The sequence below is a fragment of the Propithecus coquereli genome, unplaced genomic scaffold (assembly GCF_000956105.1).
Source record: "Propithecus coquereli isolate 6110/MARCELLA unplaced genomic scaffold, Pcoq_1.0 Scaffold37, whole genome shotgun sequence".
In the NCBI taxonomy this organism is placed as follows: domain Eukaryota; kingdom Metazoa; phylum Chordata; class Mammalia; order Primates; family Indriidae; genus Propithecus; species Propithecus coquereli.
Genome location: NW_012149396.1, coordinates 6,151,011 through 6,176,116, shown reverse-complemented (window position 1 = coordinate 6,176,116; position 25,106 = coordinate 6,151,011). Strand labels below are relative to the sequence as shown.

Here is a 25,106-nt window from a genome sequence, read left to right as displayed (position 1 = left end):
AATTGGGACAGAGACCAACAAAAGATTTCTTTTGAATCTATGAATTTACTTATTTGACAAGTCTTTAAAAAGCAGAAAAATTAAATTACTCTTAGTTATACATCAAATAAATTGCTTCAACTTAAAACAGTAAAAGTGCATGAAATAAGGACCTATCTGGGAACTCTGGGGCATATGGTCTTTGGCCAGATGGAGCCCTCTACTAGCTGCTGTAAAAGAATAAAGGAAAAGCCCCTTTCCTCAAGCTACTGATAATGTGCATGATTGTGCAGTTGTAAGTGACCACAAAACACATCTAGAGGCATATCTAATTTTTGCTGTGAAAAAATCCTGAAACCTTTTAAATCTCCAAATGTAATCATATTTTCCGATCAACTTACAATTTCATTGAAAAAAAATCCCTAATCCTTTATTTTTTGTGCATTATGCCACTACCAGTACTCAAGAACATAATAAAATAGACTAAAGCTTTAAAATTACATTATATTTGCAGAAGTGTGTTATCTTCATTTCCAATGGAGCTTTGGTAGTAGTTTACAGAAGCTTAAATCTCTGTATTCTGACATTAGGAACAGAATACGTTTGCCAAATGACAGCCTGGACAACGTAGTGAGTCCCTGTTTGCATAAAAACTAAAAAAAATTAGCCAGGTGTGGTGGGACACTCCTGTAGTCCCAGCTACTTGGGAGGCTGAGGTGGGAGGATCAGTCCAGCATAAGAGGCTGCAGTGAGCTATTATTGTGCTACTGTACTCCAGCCTCGGTGACGGAGCGAGACCCTGTCTCAAAGGAAAGAAACAAACTTTTGCCAAAGGAATAACAAGTATTCCTTTTGGAACATGTACATATCACACATATAAGTTATAAAGTGCTTTTCTCTAGGTTCAGTAACATCTGTGCAGAATACACCCACAGTAAGGCTCTACACTTCATGTTTTGTGCTACTGTATCAAATAGAGTAATATAAAGTGAATCAGCATTGATATGGTGATCAAAAGAGCAATAAATAATCACCCTGAATGAAGTATGGTACATTCTGTGTTGACTTGTCTTCTGTGTGAGGGATTTCACAAGTGGATTCAAGTTCAGCAACGCAGCAACTTGTAACCAAATTTTAACAATGATTTCTGAGGAAACTTCAGGGATGTTTATCCTCCCAGGCCTTGAAAGGAGGCAGTTCTACTTTCTAAGTGTCTAGGGTATTTTTAACTGAGGATGCCGTCTTATTTACAGTCCAGGCAATTAAATGTAAATTACTCGGAAGCCGCTGTACTTCTGCCTCTAACAATAATTGTCTAGAGTGCTGGATGATGCCTTTTTGAAGATCACCTAGGAGACCGAGGAAAATGCAAAGGCCAATGAGTTGGGAGAGAATCTTCAGGAATTCATTGTTTAAATGTTACCTTATTGTGTTTCTTACTCGGCTTATTCATAAACATAAAACTAATTCAGGGTTGTTACGATCTTGTTGCTAATATTCCTGTGTTCTAAAAAGGATGCAGTTTAATTCCTGTATAACAATATGGCCTTATTTGTTACAGTGATAAAAAATCTGACAGAACTATTTTGTATAACTGTTTTTGGAGGACAGGTATGCTATATTCTCTCAAGAGCATTGAAATCTAAGTAATTTGCTTGTATTATTAATAGATGCCACTATATTATTAATATCATCCCTGGAAATAAAATGTGAATTATTAGGAAATATTTAAATCTATGACTATAAAGTTTATACAGGAGTTAATATTATGTGATTTTTATATCTTTTACTAGATACATTATAGAAAAATATCTACAGCTACATAAACTATTCCAGAAGATGTAGGGTATTTCAGTTAATAAAAAAAAAGTCTGTTTTTTTTATTTTTAGAAAATAATAATAGCTGACATTATGCTTACAATGATTATTTTTGCTTTCATGGCTTTTGAAATAAAATTAAAACTGTCTTTCATATGTATATACACACATACACATATATACACATACCATATAAAGGACTTAGAGAAGCTTATAGAATATAATATAGTAAAAAGATAGATAAGGAAAACAGGACTGGGGCTATGATGACTATGGATTAGGTATGGGTTATGAAAGGCATAAGCCATGACTTACTAAAATTAAGCAGGGAACTTGGCTTTGAGCTAATGGCTAAGGCAAATTTTAAAATTAACACTGGTTATATAGGAAAAAAAAAAACAAAAAATAAAACTAAAACACATTCTAGATTCTTTAGGACAAAGCAAGCAAAAAAATGACTGTCATCCAGATTTAAAAGAAACATCTTGATTAAATCTTCACAGAAGGGACACTAAACAATGTACCGAATGACATCACCGTGACAGCCCTGCAGTAAAGGCACTGGCAGTTTTCTTACACACTCTTCCTGGAACATTCCTCAATGAAAACTGCAGGCATGATGCTGAAGGGGACCAGACAGCCTCGTCCAAACGTGCTCCTCTTGGATGGTTTAACTCAATCTAAGGATATAAGCTAGAATATTTAGAGGAATAGATGGACCACATGTTTTTTAAACTAAGTGCTCTGTGTTTCTCAACTGAGTTTTAGATAAAAGCTGATTAACAGTTTGCAGTTAAAGTCTTCGGCAGGCATTCCGTGGTACTGTCTAAGGGCAAGTCTTTAAAAACCAATGGTGCATCGCTGGAACGTGTGGGCTGGAGGAGTGTATTTAGGTGTTTCCTTAGAAATTCTGAATTTATTCAATATGTAAATGAATAAGCACTCAAGGATCCAAGGTTTTACATAACAGAACATGGGCATAAAGAACAATGATTCGGGTTTTGTTTTTCTCAATTTTGGATTGATAAAGTACTTGTTTTCTAAATTTAGTGTTCATAAGAATCACCAGGGGAGGCTATTAAATGCAGCTTCCCAGACTTCATGATAGTCTGAGGTGGTGGCTCTCAGGTGAAACCTGGAAATCAGGTAATTCCGGGGACAACACTTGGGCATCGTCACTCAACACAGTGCCTAACAGGGAGCAAGTACTCAATAGATATTTTTAAATTTTGCTGTCCTATCTCTGCCTTCAGTTCTCTCAACTAACAGGCACTGAAGGTACTTTAATACTTAGTTCTGTGAGTTCTTTCCTAGCATGTTACAGAATCTCTAAAACTACCTGGTTTATAAACTACACACATATTTTATGTCTTATATACGAAAACCTGTAATTTCATGCTCAGTTCTATAGGTTGTTCTGTTTCTCTTACTCAACTTTTGTTTCTTTCCCTTGAACAGTGACTCAGATCTGCCTCTCTTCGCACACTGGCTCCTAGGAAGCTTAGAGACAAATTTATGGCTCACCTCTAGCAAATATGTAGGACTCTAACCTCGCCTTGGCCTTGTCTTGCTTTCCTACTCTTATTTTCCCTTTGCCTCAAATTCTTCACTATTCTACATCATCTTATATTAACTTTCAAAACTGCTTAAAATCTTTCATGGAACAAACTCCGCACAGATGGTGGCCTCAGAAGGAATCCATTATTTTTTTTTCCATCAAGATCATAATAAAATAACATTAAACAAAACTACATTATTTGTTCGAGGAGCTACTCTAATAAACTCCCTCATGAAATCCATAGCCTTATACTCTGGTACTATACTAGATTTCCATCCTTAACCTACATTCTAGCCACTACCCAGCATTTACCACATTCACTGTATACTTTCATGCCTTCAAGCGTTTGCTGGTCTGATTCCCTCTGCAATTCAAGATGGCACACAGCTAATTATACTGCAAAGTCCACCCCACCAGTTCTTTCTTCTGTGAAGCGTTCTCAGAACCCACCCCCATTCCTACCACCACACCCCTACTCCCTCAGAGGGCAAACCTCTCTCTCTACTTGGCAGCCACTTTTATTAAAGCATTTCTCACAGATACTGTTATTAGTCTGCCTACTCCTTTGTGAAACTTCTCAGACTCCCACACCCCGAGTTAAGCGCTCCATTTATTGCCCACCCCTGTCCTTGGTATGTAATTCTACTCCAGCACATAACACAGAACCCATAATTGTTTGTCCGAATAATTACGCCCCCTCCGTTAGACCTGTGCTCCTTGAGGATATCATCTTATTCATTGTTTTCCCAGGGCCTAGCCAGTACTTGATACACAGGCGGTGTTCAATAAATATTACTCAATTAATAAACAAAATACAATTGCTTTCTGCCAAATCAGAAAAAATTTATATTGAGCATTCTGTTAAGACACACGTCTCCTTAGCATGTGTCTTAACCGAATGGATTGACTGAAGAGAATTCTTGCTCTTCAGGGATCCACAATAGCAAACAAGAGTGGATATGCAGCAGGCTAAGGTGACTTAAGGAACTGAGGATGCTGCTTGTGGAGGAGGCAGGCTTCCTTCCAGCAAAGGGGAAAACAGATTGCCCCTAAAACGCTGAGCAGTCCACTCACATTAACTCCAGGAAGCTTACATACACAGCAGTGGCTGCTGTTACGAGGATACTCTGTTAATATTCAGTAAAATAACTCCTAATAAAACTGCTTCCATATCACCTCCAGTAAGTGACAGACAAACGTACATTTTTACTTAGACATTTCCACAGAGAACAATCAACTGGAAAAAATAATTTAGCTACACGTATTCTTAAAATCAATTAACTGCATGAAAGATTTAATATATATAATTTTTAATAAGAGAAACATAAACCAGATTTAGTGTGGCACAATGTAAAAAAAAAAAAAAACTACTATATTCTAATTTGCCTGATCTATATCACTAGGAAAAATGCATCTGTATTCAGATATGCTACAGCACAATCTTTTTTTAATCTGTGTTGATGTTTTAACTTCATAAGTTAAAACCGCATAAGTTGCATAAGTTGAAAACCGCAAAATAAAGAGACTAGGATATAAAGGCTTATTGTAAATATAGAGAAAGATGCGGGAAGGTTCACAGAGTACGATCAATTCAGAAAGCATTTGCTGAAATACCAGGAAATGCAGAAGACAGAAAGATACATAACATCACTGGTCGCAGGAGACTTATAGTCTAAAATAAAGCTTTATGCTGCAATGTATTAATAGAAATGAGCAAAAGTAAGGATATCAACGAACTTGTCTTTAAAAGAAAAATGTTACGTAACGATGAGTAACTGGTTGTGCCGTTTACTACAAAAACCATTCTCTTCAACAGATTTAAACTTCTATTGTCTACATGAAGGTAAAACCTTTAACAAAATGTGCCTCAAGCTATAAACATTTTGAAAATCAAATTTAAAACTAGTTTTTAAAAAATATATAAATGTTTGAAGTGATGATACCACAATTATCCAGATTTAATCATTACACAGTGTATACATGTATCAAAATATCAATGAAATACTTGCTGAATGAATATATTATAAAATTGTATTTTAGATTTTAAGTTTCCTGAGAGCAGTGATGTTACATTACGTACCTTTCTGTCTTCTGTATTTCTTGGTATTTCAAAAGTATATTGATACATCAATAAAAGAATACAGATAAGAAAAATAAATGCTACTACATTTGATATTAAAAAACTTCATTTCTTAATTATGTTATACAAAACATATATTTCTTAGAGTTATATTTAACATATGCAACATTTTTCATAAAAGTTTTAACTTTTCTTAGCTTCTTTTCCTGTTTTCTCATAGGGAAAACACCTGTCCTTAATAAGACATAATGCAAATTACTAGTCTTCAGATTAAAAATACAATTGACCAGGGAAAATGTGGCACAAAGATTTCTGTTGGCAGAGAAGTACATCTTCTTCCCTAAGTCTGAAGCTTCCCAACTCCCTTTTGTAATATAAATGACAATTTGAGCAATGAACACAAGAATACAGATGTGTTTAATGTATTCTATCTCTTATTCATTTCTTAAGTTTCGAGCAAAATATCTTTGTGACTCAATTACAAATAGCTGATTCTACTCAATTTGTGTTTTTGCCTATACACTGCCTAAATCACTTTAGAGAGTATGGAATTAATTCATGATTAGATTTCCAACAGAGAAATACTATAATTCTAACACCAAAAAATTATTTGTTACTGAAAATTACCTATTTTGCATGCTATTAAAGGCTTCTTTACCTGCAGATGGCCGGGAAACATTCTTGAAGACCTTTCTTTTTAACTAAAGATCCTTCCAGGCAGTACATAATGATGTCCATAACCTTTGACGGAAAAGACACATATCTAAAATTAATTTCAAATATTCAGTTTTCCAAAATTTAAATGATTAACTTAGGCCTTATTTGCCCAAGAGGATTTAGTATTTACTTTAAAACAAAGGAAAAGCAATTTTAAACACGTATATAGTATAGGCTATCCTTTCTCTTATCTGTGAAAAAGAATTTAAGGACAGTGTAGCAAAATAAAGAGAATAGACTTGTTTACTTTAAAGTCAATTCATATTTATGTATAGTATAAGTAGCTTTTATTCAAGCACACTATACATTTTGTGTTATTTATTATATAATGAAACACGTCAAAGAGAACATAACCTTTAAAAATTACTCTAGTACAGACCAATTTCATGTGAATGGTGAGTGGACATGGAAATCATTGTGACTTTGAGAAAATTCAAATAAGGTCTCCAGAAATGGCACAAAAGTTAATTGACTTTAGTTATCTCTTTCTCTCTCTCTCAGTCTCTCTCTTTCTCTCTATCCATCTCTCTTAGAGATTCTGGAAATAAAGATGCTGATGTATATTATTGCACTGGAATATTTAATTTAGGTTATTTAAAATGGGATATTCTTACCTCCACAAGAAGATCCACGACATCTGTGGGCATCTTTTCAATAAGAATTTCAATGACTCTCAGAATTTCCCCTTTAGCTCGTGCAAGAGTGGTAGTGTGCATGTTCTGCTGTGACTGGGTATTTGCTGCAAGAGCCGTATGTCTGTGCACCTACACAAACATTTCCATGCTGTAGAGATGACTGACACTTGATACAGTTTTACATTTCTAGACACTGGTTTTTCACTTATTAATATAATAGAAAAAAAAAGAATTAATGAAAACAAACCTCTTGGGGTGGGTCAGGAAATACTTTTGATTACAAAGAAAGTATTTAATATCATAAGAACTCAATTGGTATTGTCTAATAAAATTCTGTTAAGCTCAATATTATATGAGACCTTAATACAATATTACCATAATATTTTTAAACAGAAACAGATGGAAGATTTGTGAATTTGGTACATTTGATACTGAGGTAGATAACAGTTGCACCCTTCAGACAGCAACACCAACCCCTCCTCTTCCTCCTCCTCCTATTCGATGTGAAGATGACGAGGATAGAGATCTTGATGATCCATTTCCACTTAATGCACAGTAAATACATCTTTTTCTTCCTTATGATTGCCTTAACATTTTCTTTTCTCTAGTTTATTATAAGAATACAATACATAATACATATATATATAATGTGTTAATCAGCTGTGTGTGTTATTAGTAGGGCTTCCAGTCAACACTAGGCTATTTGTAGCTAAGTTCTGGAGGAGTCAAACATGACACACGGGTTTCCAACTGCATGTGGGTAGGTGCCCGGAACCCGCTCATTGTTCAAGGATCAACTGTAAATAATATTTATATAGCACTTACTGTGTCTCACATATTATTTTCTAAGTGCTTTGTAATCAAGTTGGGAAATACAAATGAACCATGCCTCCAAAAATAATGAGCATGGTAAATAATATATATTCAGTGTGATTTTTCCCATACAATTGTAGTCTTTACATCTCAGAAGAGAAGGGACATTAATAGGCCCTAGACTAGCTGTAGAGTAGTTGGCACGGGGACGGGTAGGGAACAGTAATAATAAGAAGAAACACTTTAGTATTTTACTCTAACACTCTAAGATTAAAAAGTGAAGTGGAAAACATGTTTTTTGTTTTGTTTGTTTAAATATTTAGAGACAGGGTCTTGCTATGTTGCCTAGGCTGGACTCGAATTCCCGGGCTCAGGCGATCCTTCTGTCTCAGCCTCTGGAGTAGCTGGAAGTAAAGGTGTGTGCGACCACACCCGGCTGAAAACTTGTTTGTAAAAGGTAATAAATGTGGAGTGTTACATTAAAATATTTTAAAATTATCTTCAACCAAAAGCTGGAATGGAGTGAATCTAAAGCATGGGTATTCTAACAATTCATTAAAAAATACTCATATGTAAATGGCACAAATTAAGTTCGAAAACACAATGAATATAAGGAACTGTCAGACTAATGTAAGGCTTATTCAGTATATTTAATATTACCACCTGCGCATATTCTGTTGGGAAAAACTGGTAAAAGTTTCCATAGCTAATAAAACTGTTCATTTTACATACACACATATATACACATTACATATAAATATATAATACCTATAAAATATATAAACAAATATAAATATATATATGTTAAATATAGTGAAACCTTCTTATAACACTATGCACTACTAGAAATACACACACCCTTAGTTTACAAATTTATTTTAGATATGAATTCAAAGCCCCACTGCCTCACATAATCCTATACAAGCTGCTACAAGAGGACCTTCCTTCCTCTCCTCCTAGCTACCTTCAGGTCACAAATATTTACAGCATGCCTATTAAGGATGGCTCTGGGGCAGACACGGGCCCAATAGGTTTCAGGTTATCAGAGTAGGCTCAGAGGTATTTATTTAGTATTTTAAAAATTCATCATAGCTACAGGAAAAGCAACTCAGACAGAGCCCATACCCTACGGACACTGAGTCTGCACATTATTCAAGCCTTTAAAAAAAATTTAGGAGCTTATCATCCTTTCCTTTTTCTCCCACTACTAAGACCTATAAGAAAGATCCTATAATTGGTTCATTGTTCTTGATTCCTTTTTCAGTTAGATGTGGGCAATTAGTTAGAACACTAAGAATGTGGGAATCAATTGGCATTCAAGTCTTTATCTGTGACATGTAATAGGAAAAACAATTAGCAAGTTTATGACTTACATTTTTTGTTTACAGTTGGAGAGTCAGTGCAAAATAAGAAGTTCAGTTTTGATTACAAGTAGGTACTTACTCTTGAAAAATGTGAACACCTTTAATACATTTGAATTTGCATAAGCCTGCTAGATTTCAGGGTGAAAAATTACTGTCAAATATTTACAAGTGAATTAACTTTGAGCTCAGAAATGAATACTGAAGCACAAGTAATGAATGCACCACTGTGAAATTCAGTGTGTAAGCACACAGACACTTATGCATTCATTTTAGCACTAAATTATTAGCTTGCATTGTTCTAGAACAAACTAGAAAGATAATTTGTGGATTCAAACCCACAGCTTACAGTATCAAATAATTCCTCTAAATGAGAAGACGGAATACACTGAGAAGTTCCGCTCACCTCTTTGGCTATCGTGGTGATGAAGGCGGGTGGTCTGGCAGTGGCAATGAGCGAGAGGGCATGCCTCGCAGAGCGGGCGGAGTCAGCTGCCGGGCTCAGAGGCAGCCCCATTGTGATGCTAAACAGGGATCAGAAAAAAGGAAAAAAAAGAAAAGAAGCATTAGAAATATAGACTGAAAAGATTAGACACAGCTTATAATGTCAGTTCAAGGTCAATGGGAGCACTCACACAGTTAGAATATAATGGACTTGCAACAATGAGCAGTGATTAGGAGTCAGGGTGTTCTGGCATCAAATACAAAATCGAATAATTAACCGTGAAGATTGAAAACAGTATGTGCATCTGTCCAAAGTGTTAAAAACGCCTTGTTAACAAATTATCAAGAACTAGTATTGAATACATATCACAAAGCTCAGAAAAAAAGCAAGAATGAGTATTGTGTTGGATATTTTCAAATCTTTTCCTTATAAAAGTTAATTGTTCATATGGCCACATTAAAAGACTGTATTTAAGGCTGTTTATCTAAAAGGAAGCAAAATTCATTCCTGTCTATAAAATTATCAAAAGTACTAAAAATGACAAAATTATTTTTAGTTTGCATATTACTTTTAGCCTGAAATATCCTCAGTACTGCTAGTTTACCCCACATTTAGGACTTTTAGAACCAATCTAATAATAAGTATGCCCTGCCAACAGTTATTTAGTATTGATGCAAAAACTGTATTAACTGATACTAATTCTCTTTTTATAAAGAAGAGACAGCATGACATTGTCCAGGCTATTTGTAAGACTATGTACACAATGAAATAAATCTTTCCAAACTGTGAGAATACAAGGGGCCTGATAGGATAATAATGCTATATTCATTCCTTACCTCTACTACATAAAATGATAAATATTCCTGTTTCAAAGCTTCCTTTATATTATACATAAACCACCGTGAAAAATATTAAGACTTTTAATTAAAATATGGCATGTGATCTGCCCATTAACTGTAGTATACAAGGAGTATTTTGTTACTTAGTATGAGATTCAATTATAGTTTCTCTAAATATTTTTTATATTTAAATATGCATATGAAGGTACATTAAGATTTATCACACTCCAGTTAAATAAGTCTATGTGCTTCATGTGTAAAGATTTCATAGGCATTTTCCTTATTGTTAAAGGAGATAAATTGTTTATAGAAAAGGCTGCTTATAATTTCTTTGTGACTGTTACACTGCTTAAATCTTTTGACTGATAATATAACTGTCTCTCTTCTTTTTTCCATGTTGAGTATAGATACAATGCAGGAACTCAGAGGAGAGGAATGTGGAGAATTTTTCTTTGATGTTTACTGCGAAAAAGAAAGATGTGAGCTGAGAGAACACACACTGAACATCACACAAACAGCAGGCATCGGTGGCTGGGGCACCCCCCCATGGAAGAGCCTGGTGCCCTTGGGTTCCCTTAGGGGCTGGAAAGAGGTGTTTGGCAGGGAGGCAGGACAGGCAGTTAGGCAGTTTCTTTCTGGATTAAAATTTACTATTGCAAATTCAGCAAATGAAATGTTTACTCTCTGACTAGTGCTGGGGTTGGACTGCTTAATAATTATTGTAAAATTTAGATTATAGACCCATATTTAAATCAAGTTTTAAAACATTCAAAAGCTAATTAAACTTTTTAGATACCCTGTGATGTTTCCTTTCTTTCATCAATGTGGATGAACAGCGGTTGATGATATTAAAAGGCTGAACCAAACCAAAATGGTAATGAATAATTCTGAACAAACCTAAATCAAATTTGGTTTGATCAATAAAATCACAGAATGCTGGAGCTGGAAAAGATTTCCCAGGCAACATTCCTGACAAGCAGTCAGCTAAGGAAAAGGAATGTCTATCTCCTGGGCAGCCCGTCCTGCCTCTGGAAGGCAAGATATAGAACAGAAAGAACTAGACGTAGAACCTAAGGTCTAGGTTGGAAGCCAGGCCTTCTTGTGCTATTTCATGTCCTGTTGCATCTACCCCTGAACATCCCAACAAGGTGGGTGATACAGGGTTTGTACAAATGAGAAATTCGGTCCAGAGAAGTTAAGTGAGGAGCCAAGGTAGTCGTGTCAAGTCTTTCAGGAAAGCCGACCTTCGTAGAAAATAAAGGGGAAGGGGCACGAAGATATTGTGGTTAATTGGATTAGGGAATCAGTGACAGGACTAAACTCAGTGGCTTTGGATGAGTAGTTAGATTGCATTCTTGAAAGAGGTTTCCAGTGGTATCTTTTTAATAGTTGGACTTTAGTTGTTTTATTCAATATTAATAGTGGTTTGAATAAAGGTACAGGATGCACAGTTATCAACTGGTGTGGATATAAAATTGTAAGGGAGAGAAACCATATTAAGTTCCAGGATCTGTAAGTCCTCAAAAAGATCAAATTCAGCTAAATAAGTAGTCTTATGTGTGATTCCAAGAATGACCGACTTTACAGGTGTGGGACAGGTGATGATACACTGCTGAACCGAGCTGTGAACTTCTGAGGGTTGTGTCCGAAACATAAATATGCATGTAATTGATAGGGCTGCCCAAAGAGCTGGTTGTATGGAGAGAAATACGATACTAGGGAAAAAGGTTACTCTGGCTGCACTTCATGGCTAGGTGCCTGTTTTGCTCCCTAGGTGCTAAGGGATAGGGCCTGGCCCCTGCGGGACAAGAGTTACATAGTATCCTCCTGGAGTCCAAAGAGTCCAGTCCATCCCCAGCTGTGTGCTGCTGGGATAGGATAATAATGCTGTTGGAAACCAGAGTTCTACTCACGTAAACAGGATCCTAGCGAACTCACTGCCCACCTCCAAGTCCCTCCATCCACCCCCCTGTATGTTTGCATGGAGAAGAAATGTTTCGTGAGAAGCTGACAGAGAGACACACACACACAGACAATGAGAATGAATGAATGCAAACGTGTATGTGTGCACCTGAGGGTGTAGGTGGTCAACTGACCAGTTTTCAAGGCTCATGCCACAGTGACGAGTAGATACTTTTTTCCTACCCTTATGCTGTGTCCCATCGCCACCCTAGACTGAAGGAGCGTAACGTCTGTAAAATGGGTATATTCAAATACCTACTTCACAGAATTCATGAGAAGACTGCACGAGGTAACAGATGAAAAAACATCTAACCCTGCCTCTGAGCTATTTTATACGTACAATAAAGGCCTATTCTGACCAAGGATGCCTCTCACAAATAGAAGCAAAGTGAAGGGAAAGATGAGCTCAACTACCAGCAGGTCACTGGCTTCAAGTTAAAGCCCTAGCCACACATCACCCTTCCCTCATTTCAGCAATTAAACTTTGTACAGTAAGACAAGTGGTAAAGTTTGGTGCTGGGTGGTAGGTCTGGAAGAGAAGCTGCGGGGCAACGGGGAAGGAAGCGAACCAAAGACATGTAAACATACTGCCCACTGAGCTCAGGGGAAGCTGGAAAACCCGACAATTTGCAGAGGTACCGATGTGTGCATTCAAGTGATTCCCTTCTTTGCTGTCGGGCAGTCTGGCAAGGTGGGTAGTTCCACCGCTCTGAGGTCAGGGCTCTGCAGTGACCTGGAGGGCATCCACCGTGCAAAAGTGGAAGGGCTGTGAGTGTGAGAGCTGAAAGGTGGCCAAGGCACAGGGGAAGAAGAGAAACCTGTGTCTCTCCTCTAGACTACTCAACGCATCACCATCAGAGCAGTCTTTCAAGAGCATAGACTTTATTTCATGGTTACCCTGCTTAAAATCCTCCAGTGGCTTCCTACCACTTTTGAGACAAAATCTTATACTCCCTGACTTGAGACTAGGCCCTCCATAATCTAGTTCTGCTAATTTTCAACTCAGCCTTTCTAACACCAATACTCTTACGGCCAGGAGCCAATTTCAAAGCTGGGCCCTAAAAATTCTATTCCTTTTTTTCATTCCAGTATGTGAAATGCTTCTCCTCTATCCCTTTCTCCACTGGCACCCTCTCCTCTCTCCCCTCTATTCAATTCTTGTCTTTCTCACATAGTATTCTGCAATTGCTATAGCACTCAGCTACCTTCTATTGAAACAAAAACAACTGACAAAAAAACCATTCATTCCGGACCCCTAATACTGAATTACATTCTGCCAGGCCTTATGAATTAGTTTTATATTGTGAACTCTGCATATTTGGACCATGCCTTCTAATCATGTGTGTCTCCCCACGTTGCCCCCCACACCGGCAAAGTACCTAGTACAGCTGTTGGACATAGCAGTAGCTCAATAGTTATGTACTAAATGAAGTTAGCTGGCAAATTCAGTAGGAGGAAAAAAATCACTTAAGCCAGTTATTGGACTGGATTGAGCTGGCAATGAAGTCAAAGTAATTGATTTGGTAGTCCCAACAGACGAAGTCTAATTCTACGTGTACTTATCTTTAAAGTCAAGAGTGCACTGTGTGTGATATATTTTAATATGGGATTCTACCTGAATAAAGAAGGATCATACTATCAGAGGCTTGAAATTACAGGGGTGTCTGTCTTATTTTGGAACCTACATGTACACATGGAACTCACTCTTTCCATCTGATCTTGCTTATCTGTCTGCTATGTGGATCATTGCTATACAGGCTTACAGGCTGGGTCTTTGGTTTCAGTCTTTATTCTAAAAAAAAAAAAAAAAAAATAGGACAAGGACTCTCTATTTTACTCAGCATTTCAGTATACACATCCAATCTGAAATACTAGAGATGACAGATATTACAAACAAAAAACATGAATAGAAAAATAGTTCACTCAGGCTGAGCTCACTCTTTACATGACCGTTCATTAATCCTGTTCTAAGGCTTCCTCCACTGTGGTAAAAGCATTTTAAAAGTTACAGGTAAGAACATTTCGGTTAAATGTCACCATCTAAAGCTGTCAGATTTCACCATCTGTCAAATTAAGGAATACTGTAAGGGAATATTCAGGGGGGAAAATAAACTTTCATTGAATAGCCTCAAATCTTGGCCAACAGTAATGGGGTACTGAAAACAATCTCTATTAAAAACAAAGAAGAATTAAAATCATTTTGAAAATGCACCTGGGATTTCCATCCTCCCGCTTCCTGGTTAAACAGGTGTGTTAATACTTGTCCTCAATTTAATGAGGAATCTTCAATACCTCTCTGTCATACTGTACCTAAACTCTTAACTCATAAATTCTTAACTCATTAATTTCCTAAATTCAAAGGTGGTAATTCCTTCTCCAATATATATCTTTTAGACCCATTCCCTATATGCTGTACACATTTACAATGAATAAAAACCTGTGCTAACAGGAAACTAATAAGGCTTCCTTAGATGATGAATTTTCTATTAAAACTAAATTTCATGGGAATAGGAAAAATAGTTTAAATATAGAATCCTAAATCATCTTAGTGTTTATATGCTGTGTTTCTTTCTCCACTCCCCACCCCCAAATTTAAGAAATATGGTTGAGATTTGAGTGAAAATGTCATTTTTTTCCCTCCAACTCTGTACAGTTCAAAAAAAATCTAACATATGGCTTATCTGCATGTTATCAAAGCATGTGTGCTTTCCAGGGACTATATGTTTCTCTTTTAATGTTCAGTAAGCTGTGACTACCCCAGAAAAGCAGTAGGCTTTCTGTAACTCACTAAAGTCCTTCAGCTGCAATGACAGCCTGGCCCCTTCAGCAGCTGGGCCAGCACTGCTCTCTGTCAGAGTACAGGCTCTGCAATGTAAACTAGGCAAACGGAATCAAAATCATGGACCACAGCAAAGATAGACGTAAGTCTAGCCTTCCAAGAGCACAAGAATTTTTCTAATCCTTTATATAGTAGGATTTTCTACTATTTCTAACATTTTATAAATCAATATGTACATGACCATGCTGATCTAACAAAATTATGGATTTATAAAAAAGATGATCTTATATGTTTCTATTAATATTTTTCTTTAAAAAAATTTTTTTTAATCTACCCAAGAAAGTACTTCATATATGTTTCTATTTCTCTTACAATTAGCAGGGATGGCTCAATCTATGATTTCAATAAAGTACATCCTCAATTTTCTATTCAACAGTTGATCCTGAATGAGCGGCCCATCCTCATTCATTTAAAACTTTCCTCACATAAGATTTTTACCTGTGGATAACTTTCCTTATAATCATATGGTACAAGAGCTACAAAATAGGAATCAGAAAACCTGATAGTCTTAGCTCCTAGAGTACTAGTGTGACTTCAGATAAGTTGTTTCATCTCTCTAAAGTTGATTTTTACTTAATATAATAGCATATTGAGGGCACTGGATCAGATGCTGTTGAAGATTTTCAACTCTAAAATTCCATGATTTTATTAAACATGCAAGTGACTTGCATGCAAGTCACTTGTCAGGTGTTATGAATAAATAAGAACATATACATAGCACAAGCACTCAAAAAGTGTACTGATATGTAAATAAGGCTTTTAAATTCTATAAGCTACACAATCCTTGATGAAATGATTAAATATTTTAAAAATCTGAAAGTACACTGAAAATTCTGAGTTGATCCGTTTATGTCCTTTTTAATAAGTTGTTTTAATTCTGTGAGTGTTAAGATTTTGAATGCAAAATGGCACAGTATTGGGAACTCTGGCTTTTAGAGTCAGCTTGACCTGGGTTTGAATCCTATTTTTTTCACTGACTATAATGTTACCGTGGACGAGAGACAGCATTTCTCTCGTATTCATTTTTTCTCATCCGCAAAACAGGGATGCCAAAGCCTACTTCTTGAGCTTCTCTATAACTAGATGAGAACATCTGTGATATGTAGCACAGAAGCTCATAGATAGCACGCATTCAATAGGAGGACGGCACCCACACCTCTGTATCCGCTGCACCGTAACAATATTGTTATGAAGTAGAAGGTATACCAATCCTTTTTCTGGCCCTAATTCTATTCCCCAGAGAGATCAGGGAAAGAAATTATGGTGGAGGTTTAGATGGGATAATCCCAGTTTAAATTCTGCAAGGAATTAATAAATAAAATTCGTTAAAACAAGTATTTATTTCCATTCATCATATGTTTTAAGGGACTATTCAACATCTTTTGGGCATGCTGTGCTGTCCCACCTCTGTTCTTTTGGGAGCCTGTGCTTCTCCCTCATAATCATTCAAAAGAAAGATTCAGCTGAAACTCTTCCTTCCCTCTGGCTACCCAGTGTGCTTCATCTCACCGTGTCCTGAATGCCCACACCCCCTTACTTTGTGTCATGGTCGTCTTCCAGCAGATCTTATATTTCCTATGAGACCGCAAGTGCCTTGCAGACAGATCTTTGCTTGGTTCAACTTAGTCACTACAGATAATACCTGATGTCCCTTTCAGGTATTGGTTACTCAATAAATACTTAATTAATAAATATGGTTTAAAATTTGGTAAAATATCTGAAAACACTGGAAAACAACTGTTGATATTTTGATTTTAAAGATGTACAACTGTAAGTCACATTTCTAAAATAAAGGTGTAACCAATTCTGGAAAAATACCTACTAATCCTGAGGCATATACGGTTTTCAGGGGAGCTCTTGGGAAGCAGCTCTGACAGGGATGTCGTTCCACAGAAGAGAGGCAGAAAGGAATTCTGCCATGGTATGCCATCTCCAGAACTAGGAGGGGGGCTGAGCTAGTTGCCCCTCCACGAAACCCCTGTCCTCATAAACTCACAAGAATGGAAATAAAGTAGGAAACACTGCCTACGTTTTTTCCTTTTTCAGTAAATGAGAACTGAAATTTTAAAAAGCACAAGCCTAATGTAAAAGCTGCTTCATAAAGCAAGCCTAACATCACAGACAGAAGCAAGGCAGCTGAGCACCGTAATTGTGTACACAGTAAATCAGGCACAAAAAGGGGCAGCCCAGCAGGGCAGCGCGAGGGTAAGACGCACACTTAACCCCCTGCACACATCGCTGCACCACTTGTCCCCGCCTCAGTCCTCTGCAGCCTGGACCAAGCGTGTCATGGATGGAACAGGCCATTTTCAATCTAAATCTTGTTATAGATTAATAAGCAAACATTTTCTTGCTTATTATGCAATTTATCATGATGAAAATTACATTGGACTCCTCAAGGCTACATGCTGATCCATTCATTTATTCAGAGCTGTGTACAGAGTCATACTAATCTTCATGACAGAAAAGGATGTAATAGCAAGATTTAAATTGCTTACTGAAAACTATAGTATTTGTGTCTGTGGACATACACCATGTAGATAAAACGTAAGTGTGTCTTTAGTTTGCTGGTATCAGCTTAATGTAAATTTATTTTAAAACAAAATATTAAATACTAAACTTAAAATAAAGACCTATCGCTTCTCCTCCCAGGCAACAAAAGAGTGCATGCTGATCAAATTGTGTTTAGATCAGATTCGAAAATAAGTACAAAAATAGGTCAAAGCAAAATTGTAGACAATCAAAAAATGTTGAAGGCTTCTTAAAATAAACCAGGAGAGCTACAGTAACAGAAGCCAGCACTGTTGATTCTTTGGAGGGTGTACACACCAGCTGCAGCCAACCTGAGGGCCAAGGCTGAATATATTCCAGGGCTTTGCACAAAAGCCAGATACCTCATTTTACTGGTGCAAACTCATGGGCTCACATTCCCTCCTAATCCTTTAATTTAATCAAGAACCTTCAGGCTTCCTGTATCCAGAAACTATGATGGCTACCACTATGCCAAACTGCTCATTCTAGAAAATGGGCAGCTCTTGATCTGCTGAACACAAGAACTATAACAATGTCATCAACGCCAGTACTACCATACCACACAGGTAATAGCCATTTAATCTCTAACTGTGTGCTAACCATTCCTCTAAAGTAAGCACTTTCCAAATGTAAACTCATCTAACATTAACCTTATGAGACAGGCACTTTAATTAGCCCCAACTTGTAGACACAGAGAGGTGAAGTAATTTGCTGGAGGACATACAGCTAGGGAGACACACAGGTGAGGTTTAGGACTCTGGTGGTATGATAGGAGGTAACCGCAGAGGGCAGCTGCCTACATTTGAAATGAATACCTGCCTCCTACCAATCAATCTTGGGACTTTGGGTTGGGAATGCCCAATCTGTAGACAAAGCCACAGCATTCCATTCTAGCCTTCAGTGGCTTCTCTGGTCTCTACACCTGGACACACGGCAATCAGCAGAAAGATTATGGGGGCCCAAAGCATGCTGGAACCTAAGGGAACTGTGGGGTATGGGAAAGGCAACCATGGAGAAAAGGGTAAACAACCCCAGTTTTTTAAAAGGTTAACAATGACAAGAATGAAATGTCACTCACTGAGAAAAATCAAAGTGGTGGTAACATTTTCATTAAGGGAGGCATCACAGGACAGTTCAAGAATTCCTACCACTTCACACCCGCTAGGATGACTACAGCAAAAGAAAGAAAGAAAGAAAAAACAAGTGTTGGTGAGGATGCAAGAAAATGGAACTCTTGCACACAGCTGGTGGGAAGGTATAATGGTACAGCCACTGTGGAAGACGGTTTGGGGTTCCTCAATAAGTCAAACATGGAATCTGTACCTGATCTAGTAATTCCACTCTTACACATCTACTCAAAGAAATGTAAACGGTGTTCAAATACTTATACACGAATGTTCATAGCAGCTCTATTCACAATAGCCAAAAGGTAGAAACAACTCAAATGTTCATCAACAGACAAATGGATTAACAATACGCGATATAACCAGGGAATGGAATGTTATTCAGCTAAGAAAAGAAATGAAGCAGTGATACATACTGCAACATGGATGAATCTTGCAAACACTGTGCTAGTGAAACCCGGTCACAAAAAAACCACATGTTGTATGATTCCACTTCCATGAAATATCCAGAACAGGCAAACTTATAGAGACACAAAGCAGATTAGTGGTTGCCAGGGGCTGGTGGGAGGGGGACTAGGAAGGGACTACTTCATGCATATGGGCTTCTATTCAGGGTGACCACTATGTGGAACTAGATAGTGGTGATGGTCGTACAACACTGTGAATGTACTTAGTGCCACATAACTGTATACTTTAAGATGGTTACGGTGCTAAAACTCATGTTATGTGTATTATACACCAAAAAAGGAAAAAAAAAAAAAGAAACAAAGAAAGAAAAAGAACTCTTCCAGGAACTAGGAGGCTGAGTTCTCAAGCCAACACTCGTCTCTACCACCACCAGCAGCCCAACAATCCTAGCCAGTTGGTTACCACATGTGTTTCCCACTTATTGTACTTTAGCTAAACTCCCTCAGTTCCTCTTCCTCTTGCATTACTCTCTCATCATTGCTTCCCCAGATCACTGCAACCGCCTTATGGCTGGTCTTTTACTATGTGCAAATGAAATCTCAATAAAGTTGATTTAAAAATTAACATGAGTGCAGATGAGTAATTCCCCAATTTGGCCATGTATTCTACCAGTAAATCATTTTTGATCAAGTATCAAGTATATACATCATTTTCCTTATAAACAATATGATCATACTATTATATTATCAGCTGGTAATATCTCAAGGTACAATGAACACAATTTGAAATCTATGTCACAGATCATTCACTGGCTCAGTGCTAAATTTCAATTGTGCGAAAATTACAGAAACATGCTTCCCTTTCATTGTTGACATCCAAAATTTCATATATTGAGATGTCTGTCTACTAGAAATACACAAAGTATAAAGAGTAAACAATGACTTCACCAAAAAAAAACAAAACAAAAAACACCCAAAGCAAAAAACAACAAATTAACTAAAATCCGGCACATACTTGGCGAGTTGTTTCTCGGCATCAGCACAAAGTTCGAGAAGCCCCATCAGCACAGCAGACACATCCATGTAAGGCTCCCAAACTGTGAAACCTCGTCCAATCAAATCAATGGCTGTTCTTCGGATCGTGCTGTGTGGAGGAAGTTTGGGGCTTGGTGGCTGTAGCAGAAGAAATGTCAGTGCCTTGCCTAAAATTACAACATAAAACGCAGAGCAATAAAGTAATTTTACCTTTATGATGTTTCTGTTGAAGCATACTTTCAAAATATAAACAATTTGAATTTTTTTTTTTAACTGAAAAAGGTTTTGAACCTCAACTATAAAAGATCTTGAGTTTATAGTTTGCTCAGCCATATTCTTTTAAGAGTTAGACTGTAACATTTTATACCATAAAGTATTTTAATTACATAATATTAATAATTACATATAAGTATACGCAACTTCAAAACATATTGATGATCCTAAATTCCAAACAATGTTTCTCCCTACTCAGCATTTTGCAAAAGGGAGATGGTTTCAAATAATGTAATATTGTATTTCTTAACCTTTCTTCTGCATCTAACACAGTTCATATGTAAAATACTTCCCATCGCTAACACCTTTCATCACAAGTAATGTTGGGATGAAGGATGGAGAACGCAGAACATGTAGTTTGGAAAAGCCTCCCTCCCGAAGAATCCATTTTCCTCCATGTTACGGTGCATGTACTGATATAGCATGATGATGTCAGGTATGCAGTAAGTTCATACAAGTTTGTTAAACAAATTAAATGATGGCTCATTATTTCTAGATCTGATGAAATGGTTTAATTAATATTTTAATTAACATTTATTCCTTCATATTGAAGATGATGCTGATAGTTCATATACTTCAGCCTAATGGCTACTAAGCCGTAAAACCCCGTCTACTCCAAAAGGCATTTTGACGTTTAAAAAAGAAAAACACCAGGGATTATGAAAAACACATTGTAGTTTAAGGAATGGCTTTTTGTTTTTTGAGGAGACAAGACAAACTAGTTTATAAACCATAGAACAATATGGCATACTGATTAAAGGGGAGTATAAGCTTCAGACTTAAGACAGGGAATTAACCACAGTTTCTTAACTTATTAGGTGGCAGGCTTAGGAAGGTACTGAGCCTCAGTCTCCTTGTCTGTAATATACCATTTTATATAATAATGGCGCAGTGCTCTCATGAATGAATCTAGTTTAACAGGTTAAACTTATCTGTTTTCCAGATTAAGAACATGGTGTATAAACTTTAATGTAATAAATCCAACCAATGAAAGCATGTAATCATTTTTATGTTATAGCCAATTGTTAAACGGATTGAAATGGAGGTAAAGAGAAGTGAAGCGTCTTGTGAAGCCAAGATAAGAGTCTGCGAAGGCATTCTGTAAATCAGTGCTTCTGAATTTCTTCTCAGCCATAGAACTCTTTAAGAATCTGTTGAAATCCATCTGTCCTTTCCTGGGAAAACTATATACCCACCAAATTCTGCAGAAGAATTTCAAAGAGGCCATAGCCTTGGGTTAACAACTCTTGCACTGAACTAAAAAGGTACGTGTATATAAAGTCTCCTTGAGAAAACACCCCCAAATTCAAACTACATGTGTATTTGTAAATTTTGCTTTTATATTTAACCATGTAAATGTAATATGCAAAGCTTCATGTTTTGCTTTTAGATTGGAAAAATAATAAACTCCTTTTAAAAAAAAGTGATCCATGGTTTTATATTTTCTATCAGCACTTATGTGCTCCTTATCACACGATATTTTAAAATATGAACATTTCTGTGCATTTCCATTTTATTTTCCTCAGCAAGTTTGTCAGTTCCTTGAGGGTAGGAACTGTGCTTTATATAACTTTGCATCTTCCAAACCACCAAGCCAGTCCTCCGCACACGTTATTTACGTAAAATGAAAAATAGATCTGCCTTTACCGTATGTACATTTCTAACTCAGCTCTCTTCTCCATTTTGTCAGGATGATATTTCAAAATGTCTAGAAAATCTACCACTTTCCTGTTTTTTACTTCCAGGAAGTTGTAAGAGGTACAGAGAAACTCCACCTGCTGTTCTCTGCAGACATCCTGAAACACCGGTAGCAATGGCTTCCAATCTAAGCAGTAAGACTCCCTGGAGGTGTATCCTTGGTAAGTAATATTGCAAAGGGGAAGTAAAGTTTCCTAAGTACAATGTTTCATAGCATTTCAATCTCCATTTCCCTTAGCTGCACTCTAGCATTTCTGTATTCATTACAGGTAGGAGCATTCGGACAATACTAGGGATGTTGCCGGTTTCTAAGGGCCTATGTGGTGGTAACTCTACAGGAAGCTTCCTCAGAATTCTGATGATTTTTTTCCCTGAGAGTGAAAATAAATAAGTGGCTGACTTCTTGATATTTTCCATCACTGTTCTGACAAAGTAGGAAGCACAGCATAGAGGATGTGATCACTTGCCCTCTGATGAAATGACAGAAAAGGGAGAATCAGTAAGGGTTTTCCAGAAGACTCCTGGCCCTGCAACGGCCCACCAGAGCGCTTGCTGCTCCTCTGCCAAGTGTGACCTATGCCTCGCAGTGAGGCTGCGCAGTTCAGCAGGAGATAAGGGTCCCTAGAGCACTGCCACCCCTTCTCTTAAATCATTTTCTATTTCACTCAGTGATCTCATAAGTAAAATTCCCCTACAGTGTCTCTCGCCTTTAGTTCAAATTATTGTCTCTGGGTAACATAAAGTAAAGATCCCCACAGTTGTGGCAGAGCAGTTTTTACAGCTCTGGCAGGTCATATGTAGGGTATCAAAAGAAGAGAGAAAAATGGTCCATTTCACACGTATTTTAAACCTACTAGTACGAGTATGATTCTTTTCCCCCCAATGAGTTGTTCTGGAATTTTAAAGACGTGCAAATGTTAAAATTCCACATCTGTCTCAGACAACTTATTCCAAACAAAATATGTAAATAACACAAGTTAAAAAGATTTTCAAGTTAAACCTTCTGATTTCCAGCCTTGTTGGTTAATAGGAAGCTCATGACTTTACTGCTATCAGCAATAACACTGATGTTCTGAAGGAGTAATCTAGGATGCCTAAGACTTCAAACTTCCTAACCAGCTACTCTTCCTGCTGATACTAAGAAATAAACCTTTAAAACTGGTTGTATGATAATAGAAAGGCATAGGTAAATTTATTCCTTTCTTAACTTGTATTGTATTACTCTAATTTAAGGTTTTTCTAACTTATAATTCCATATAACATAGGTGTTCTGCAAAATGAATCAAAGAGAATCAGAAGCTAAAAGTAAGATAATGATAGTATTTTCCTTACTGACAGAATTTTATGAATTTTAAGTTTATCTCCCATAAATTTTCTTAAATCTTTGGTACCTGGTACAAGTTGTATATTTTAACCTGTATATGATGGAATATAACTTTGTACAAAAATATATATTTATTTATTTTATGTAAAATGCACCACGATTCCATAGTGCCTCACTGAGTAAGCAAGGTAGAGAACAATGCTATCATCTACCATCATGAGTGATCCCTTCATAAAAGCCTCTCCCAGGACAGTATTAAGAATAAGAAGTTCAGCTGGCCTGATATTCACTCAAGGCTTTCCATAATTTGGTCCCAATTCATCTATCCAAAAATTTATAAAATAACTATTTATTGAGTATTGCCATACTATACTAAGGCTGGAGAAACAAAAGGGAATAACATTCAGTTCCTTCTTTTAAGGAAATTCATTATAATTCAGGAGACAGGTGAGCAAATAGTAATTAGAATATATTATGAATGGTGTTACAATTTTTATAAGCACAAGCTATCAAGACAGAACTTGACATAGGCACTTAACTCCATCTTGGGGGATATAAGAAGGCTTCCAGGGGAAGGTGACCTCTATGTCAAAACTTAAAAAATAAGTACGAACTAGCCAATCAAAGGGAAGGAGAATGGAAAGAAAACATTCCAGGCAAAGGGAACAGCATGTGTAAAAACCCGGAAATAAGAGAGAACATGGCACGATCAAGGGATTACACGTAGTTCGACACGGCTGGAAATTTTCTGTATGGGTGGGGGGCTGAAGGGCAGCTCAAAGGAGAGATTTGATCAGATTTTATTTTAGAAAGGTCAATACTTGAGCTGTCCTGTGATTAGAAAAAGGCAAGACCTAGTGCCTTTTTAATTCTGATCTTCTCATCATCAGCCAAATGGGATTAATTAGAAGCACACAATTTCTGAACTGAAAAGGACTTTAGAAAAATCTGGTACATTTCTATGTTTGGGATGAGATAACTGAGATCAACAGAAGGCAAGTGGTTAAGCTGCAGTCCTGGGAAAGGAGTCCAGGCCTCCGTGGCCCAGACCACGTGTAATGACCAGTGCGCATCTTTGAACACAAGTTGCATCTCTGCCACCATGTTGTAATTCAGAACTACATCTTCTATGACCTAGCTCAAGTCCATCTCCACCTCCTTCTGAATTAATTTCAGCTGCAGTTATCAGCATCTCCAAAAACAGAAGATCAAATAAATTATGTGTTTCTCACCCAATGAGCCGGTTGCTGTCACTGTTGCAACAGCTAAAATAACCATTCCAAGGTCCCTGTAATGGTCTTGGCTCTAAATTAGTTGCACCAAGGCCACAAAATGGTTAATTACATGCCCAGCACATCACCCACTTTCCAGGCAGGAAGAGGGAAAGGGTGAGGTGCAAAAGGACATGTGCCAGTGAAGTCACGTTCCCTTTTAAAGCCTGATTACACTTCACTGGCCAGAATATACCTGAATTTATATGTGTGTGTGTGTGTATTAATATATTTATATAATTAAATGATAAAAGTTTGGTTAATTCACCAGGTTAACAGAATCCAAGTTGATCTTTCAGTTAGTTGTTTTTGTTTTTCCTCTGGATTGCCTGACCCTGGAAAATGATGTGCATTTCTTTTTAACAATGAAAATGTAACCTCTGGATAAACTCTCCT

General features: G+C 37.0%; 1 protein-coding gene across 1 annotated transcript in view; it reads right to left on the bottom strand.

Moving 5' to 3' along the window:
- The window catches only part of WDR7 (WD repeat domain 7), a 312,258-nt gene that overhangs the window by 71,830 nt on the left and 215,322 nt on the right, over positions 1–25,106 (bottom strand). The window contains exons 21-24 of the mRNA XM_012651797.1: positions 20,125–20,311; positions 9,368–9,485; positions 6,767–6,916; positions 6,094–6,176 (exon numbers count right to left, since the gene is read on the bottom strand). Of these exons, the coding sequence (XP_012507251.1) occupies positions 6,094–6,176; positions 6,767–6,916; positions 9,368–9,485; positions 20,125–20,311 (538 nt within the window). The remainder of the gene's footprint in view (positions 1–6,093; positions 6,177–6,766; positions 6,917–9,367; positions 9,486–20,124; positions 20,312–25,106) is intronic.